At 35.3% G+C, this 6068-nt stretch overlaps 1 protein-coding gene across 1 annotated transcript in view; it reads right to left on the reverse strand.

The window, feature by feature from the left end:
• Nucleotides 1-3369: 3369 nt before the first annotated feature.
• Nucleotides 3370-6068, reverse strand: part of VPS13C (vacuolar protein sorting 13 homolog C) — a 6956796-nt gene continuing 6954097 nt past the window's right edge. The window contains exon 85 of the mRNA XM_044076309.1: nucleotides 3370-4608. Coding sequence (XP_043932244.1) covers nucleotides 4504-4608 — 105 coding nt within the window. The 3' untranslated portion in view covers nucleotides 3370-4503. The remainder of the gene's footprint in view (nucleotides 4609-6068) is intronic.

A 6068-nucleotide genomic window follows, 5' to 3' on the forward strand; every position in this document is an offset into this window, starting at 1 on the left:
ATCTTTTGAAATATATTTATATGATTTCCTTTGTAAATTATATGAGATCTTGCACATTCACATTTCTACCATATGCTGGTATATGTAATAAATAGCTTTCTTATAAGCAGTTTACTATTTATTTGTCCACTGATATTCTACCTTAATATAACCTGTATTTCTAAAATCTTCCATCAAAGGGTTATTTAATCATCATCTCTCTGTTAGAGATTATGCTATATGTATATATTTCTTAACTTACTGTTACCGCTCTTTTAGTGATCTTATATAGTAGATGTTTCATTCCTTGTACATCCGGATATTATTCATATGATGTTTACTATTAATTGTAAGCAATTATAAGCAATCTTGACTATATATAAAAGAATTCCTGCTTATTTAATCTGAATGTGTGTTTTAGCCATTGTGAACTGCTGTTCTGATCTAAGCTTCACATCCTGACATTAGAATTTGATTACAGCTGTGAAAAATGACAATTCAAAACACACAGCAGTTGTAAATTTCCAAAGTTTATCATTCTTCTTAATTTTTTTAACTGGTTTAATCAGTAAACATCCAACTTTACTTCTTCCTATTAATATGTACAGTTAGAGTTAATAACACTACAGTATAAGCCTATTAACGTTCACCAAAATTTGCTGTTTCATAAGAATTTCTAAATGTTCCATCTTCTTTCTGGGCTCTTTTTTGAAACTTTCTATTTTGGCATCCAGCTTGTCTATTCTAAGTAATACATCCTGCATACTAGATATTAGTGAATGGATGTCTTTTTTTAACACAAAAATCCCCAATACCACTTTTTGAGTGGCTCATTCTGACGTCTCTCTCTTAACCAAGCAGATGAAATTCTGACAAGAAAATTACAGCTTCTGAAGAACTTGAAGCTATAAATCTTTTCTCTGACTATGAATGAATAAAACTAGCTATTGAGTATATCCAAACTTTATTTTTTATTATATTTTCTGCCAGACAAAAGTTTTACATTACAGAGCTTTCACCAGTTGCTGCTCTCAGGCATCTTCAATAACTAAATAGAACTTGGTTTTCTTAATATACTGGTTCAGGCCACTGAGATCTAGAATTGGCCTGAGGTCCTTTGTCTATGGGGAACTAAAAAGAATCTGGGATAAATCGTTGATCTTGTCTGGTCTGACAGTGCCTCTTGGATGGCTTTTTTTTTTCTAGGAGGGTGTGCATATCTCGTATGGCCACATCCTACTGAAGTGGGATGTCATTCAGAGTGTCACGAAAAATGTGTATACCTTCTGGATATTATATCAGTTTACCTTTGAATAGTTGAAAATCAACTATCCAAACGGCCCTTTGTGTTCACCGGAATGACGAAAGCAGTCATTCCGAACCACACCAATGTTCGAAAATCAGCAAATCGAAAACCAGATTAGCCGATTTTCAAAATAAACTTACATTGCACCCCCCACAGCCACCCCTACTTTATTATTCTAACTCCAAGGTTGCACTACAGTGGGGAAAGGGTCCACTTCCCGATCCCCACTATGGTGCACGCCGTACCCACATTGCCAAATCTGCAATAAGCAAATGTCAATGTGCATTCACTCATTGCACATTTGATCCATTTATATTCAGCTATCTGACATCTTGAAAACTTACTTCTGAACAATGTACTTTTGACTACTGGACTTTCAACTATTCAAAAGTAAACCATTATATCTCTGACGTATCTTTCTAGTGCAATGATCAGCCGCACAGGTGCAGGGACAGTTGGCCCTGACTGCATCTAGAGTAAAGCAGTCAGACTGGGTAATGTTGCTGCTTTCCTGGTTAAGAATCAGGGAACCCGTGATTTGAGGGCTCAAGTCTGCCACTAAGGTGGCATCCATTGTTAACACCTCCATGACACTGGTAGATCCTGTCAAATCACTGGTCTGAGGGTTGTTTTTGAGACCCACAGCACCACAAGTTTTTGACACCCTTTTCATCCCTCAAAAGGGCCTTTTTGAGGAAGTACACTTGACCATAACAGCTGAGAGTATTTCACTTTTTTATTTTCTCTCAATTATTTTTGTTTATTCATCTTTGTTGATCACTATAGTCTGACTGGGGAGAGCTCTTTTTCAGTGGAGGCTCTGGGAGAAAAGCTCCATTTAACACATACTAATACAATGTAACACTGTCTACCACTGATAGAGGTCATTTGTACAATGTTTCTTTACATGAATTAATGCAAATTATTTTGCTTGAAACGGTCAAATAACCTTTATTTCATCTTAGATACAAATAAAGATGGCCCATCTATCCAAGTACTGGCAAAGGATGGCTTAGTTTCCTGCAAACCACATCACAGCTGATCTTGACGTTTCAAAGCCCGCATTATGAATAAACCTCATGGACAGTGGCCTTCTGCCAGTAATTCTAATTTCTTTTGAATACGTGGTCCTCTGGAGCAGACTGCGGGAATTCCTTCCCTTCATCAAAATCCATATCTGGGGTCTCAAGTGGCACAGTTAGGATAGTGGGTGCACCTCCAGTTATCATCACCTTGGTAGGTTGCTTCACTATCTACAAGATCTTGAATGCTGAAGACAGACATGTTGGTGTCAAAAAGATCAATTTCACAACTGATTTTAATCCCTGCACAGTTGATACTGAGTCTGAAACCCTGATAATACTCAGTACCAAAGGTCCAACTGGCACAGAATACAGTTTCAGTACAGATGGGTCAAATGCCAATATCATCTACACAGAAAATGGCACCAAGGGAAGCAGCGCTAATTCAACATGCAAGACATCAATGTGGAGCTAATGGATCCTATAGCACTGGGCAGTTCTCAATGCCAAAAATAATAAAGGGAGAGCATTACAGCATGCATGGAGTAAAGATCGACATCAATATAGAAGATGCAGGTAATATACTTGGCTCAAACACTTCGAGTGCCATTTGGAAGTAATGGGGGAAATCAGGAGAAGATGAACATTGAAATCAAAGGAAAAATAGTGGAACAGTTTAATAGTTTGAAGTATCTGTGAGAGGCAACTGAGATAAGGAAAGTATGAATGAGGAAGTCAAGCTAGAATCAGTGGGCTGCAGCCAAATGGTACACAGTGTCAGGGGTACTGCATGACAGAAGAATGTCAAAGAAGCTGAGAAGAAATGTATACAAAATAGTGCTGTGACCATTACGTTTGTAATAAGTAGTAAAGGCACAGGTGTTGATGAAACTAGAGATAATGGAGATGAAGTGGTTGGGACAGATGGAAGGATACACAGATAAAGAAATGAGGACATCAGAGTTGAAAACACACAAAAACAATTTAACGGACTTTGATCAGAATCCTGACTTCCACTTTCTGTACCTCATTGCTTTGTTCCAAAATGTAAGATAAAAGAAATAACAGTATTCATTTATTGATTGTCAAATGCCATTAATTGTTCTGTTTACAAAACTCATCTAACAAAATGACAAACAGTGCATGTTTCATCAAAATAAATGACTTGTGTCAAACACAGCACATTCAGTTTATATAATCTGTAACAATAATGCAGTTTGCACATTAATGCTTGTGTGTGTGTTTTCCTTCATCACAAAACTTTTTTTGGGCAGAATATTACAAAATATAATCAGTTGTGTGTATTTCTATAATAAAATGCTAGCGTTTTACATGGTAAATTGACTTAAAATACACCACTTTTGCAACAATATTTTAGAATACACTTTATTAAGTTTCAAGGCAGAACATACACCACATTAATATCTGTACCTCATTTTTTCAGATATGCAAACCTTGAATGAAGGGATTAGGTGCAACATTTTAATAAAACATGCACATTTTGTTTTCATAAAGTTTGCTTAGTCGGCTATATAAAAAAGACACAAAGTTGAATTTCTGGCAAATGATTTAAGTAGTAACCTTAATTATTGATACAATCACTGGAGAAGTCACTTATGGAGCATAAGCTTGATCACTGTTTGACATCATTAATAAAAATTATTTTCTCATCCTCCAGCTGCTGTTTAATGGGGGTACTACACATATGTACATATATAAATGGAGCAAGTTATCATATTACATCATGGTATGAGCAATTACTGTAAAGAGTAGTGGTAAAAACTGGACATGGGTAATTTGAGCAATCATGAATAATTTCCAGCAAACAGAATATTTATGCTGAAGTGAAGAATGAGCAATTTACTGACTCCCTATTTGATTCCACATCTCAAACAAACCTTTGAATGGAAAGACACTGAAACAAACTCAGAGCACAGTAACAAAGTCAAAACTCAGTTCATGAATTCCTTGAATGAAATGGTATTCATACTCTAATTTTGGAGATATAAAAACATTTAATCAATTCTTTGAAGATAATTAAATTAGATTGTCTGCTGAAATTATCACTGTACTAATAAACATTACTATTTCAAAACAGGTATTTTAGAATGTAAACAGACAATTCCAGTCTTAATGTAAAATTATGCTGCTGATTTAAGAAGAAATCCTGGTCAATGGTAATAAAAGTCACTACCATTACAATGCTGTACTTGGTTTGGTGATAAATTGCGTTGATTTCTTTTTCAGTAGCTTTTGAGTTTGTCTTGCTGTTAGAGCATCTTCAATGGCATTACACATCAACTGTAAAAAAAATATATATAATTATATGTATACATATACATAAATATTTAAACATATGATAATGTTAAGGTTATATGTCTTGTACAATTTACTCAATTTTACACTGTTTATGATGGAAAAGTACAGATATACTGCTAAACACATGAATAAACAAAAGTAGGTATTTTTTATTGGGAATATTAAAGTCAAACAGTAATGATTTAAGACATCTGATAAAAAAGTAACATAGTTATGTAGTATATCAGATTACCAGAACATGATAAAAGCTTTGTAAAGGTGCTAAAAAGGGTCCACTACAACGAATAAAGAGAAATTAATGAACAATTCATTGAATTCGCCTCTTTTGAATTCATTGTTCACCAAAAGCTGAGCACGTGTGAAACTCCCAAATCTTATTTGGGAGGAAACCACGCATATCCTAAGTAAATCTATTCAACTCCAAAAGATTAAAAACTCGGAGGTGATTATGTTTCCTTACGGCATTGCTTTCAATAACTGTAGGTTATCTGCAAGGCTTTTATTACTCACTGCACCCCATGCCTATGTAGTTCTCAAATTTCTGCATTCTTTTAAAATTCAATATAAACATTCAATATGAAATCTGAATTCTGTTTTTAATTGCCTTAGGAAATGAAACTTAATGATTTGGAAAGGCAAACTTGGATGGGTGTTAGGAGGTCGTCAGTCCAAAGTTCACAGAAACAGAAAATGACCCAGTCTGTTTGTTACTCCCCCATGAAGTAAGTTTTCATTTGTCACTTTTACAAAAATGCCAACAATAAAAACCCATATCATTGAAAAAGTATGAAATTAAAATGTGTTAAACATAGCCAAGGATGTGCAGACTTGGAATAGGCTACATTAGTGAATGGAGTGCACTGTGTATGCCTTCAATATTCCTTGGGCTACAGAGTCAAAATTATTTGATGGAACAGGATGATATGATCAGCATTTGCTTAAAACTGAATCACTGAAACTGCATTCAAGCAGCATCTGGTACATTTGTCAGTCTTACTGCAGTAAGAAAAGGTTTTCACATCTACAATATTCCTCCTTCACTTTCCAAGCTGTGCCCTTTGACACTGTATAACAATGCCACCACTGAACTATCCAGATCTGAAAGATGTCATTATGCCTTGTCACTTATTCCATTTCAAGTGCACACATTATCATTTCTCTTAAGCTTCTCTCATAAGGTACTAGACTAGCTTGGTAATTACATATAGACAACCTTAAATCAATTTATACTTACACACACACACACACACACACACACACACACACACACACACACACACACACACACACACACACACACACACACACACACAAAATGGACCTTCATAACTGCTCACAGTATTAAACATGGGACCTTATCTACAGTGATTATACAGGAATAACATTATAGTCTCAGATACTGATGTCCTTTCCTGCTGCATGCAGCTCTTCCCAGCTTTTCT

This window comes from Protopterus annectens, chromosome 7.part0, assembly GCF_019279795.1.
Source record: "Protopterus annectens isolate FY-2018-M chromosome 7.part0, PAN1.0, whole genome shotgun sequence".
Lineage (NCBI taxonomy): Eukaryota > Metazoa > Chordata > Ceratodontiformes > Protopteridae > Protopterus > Protopterus annectens.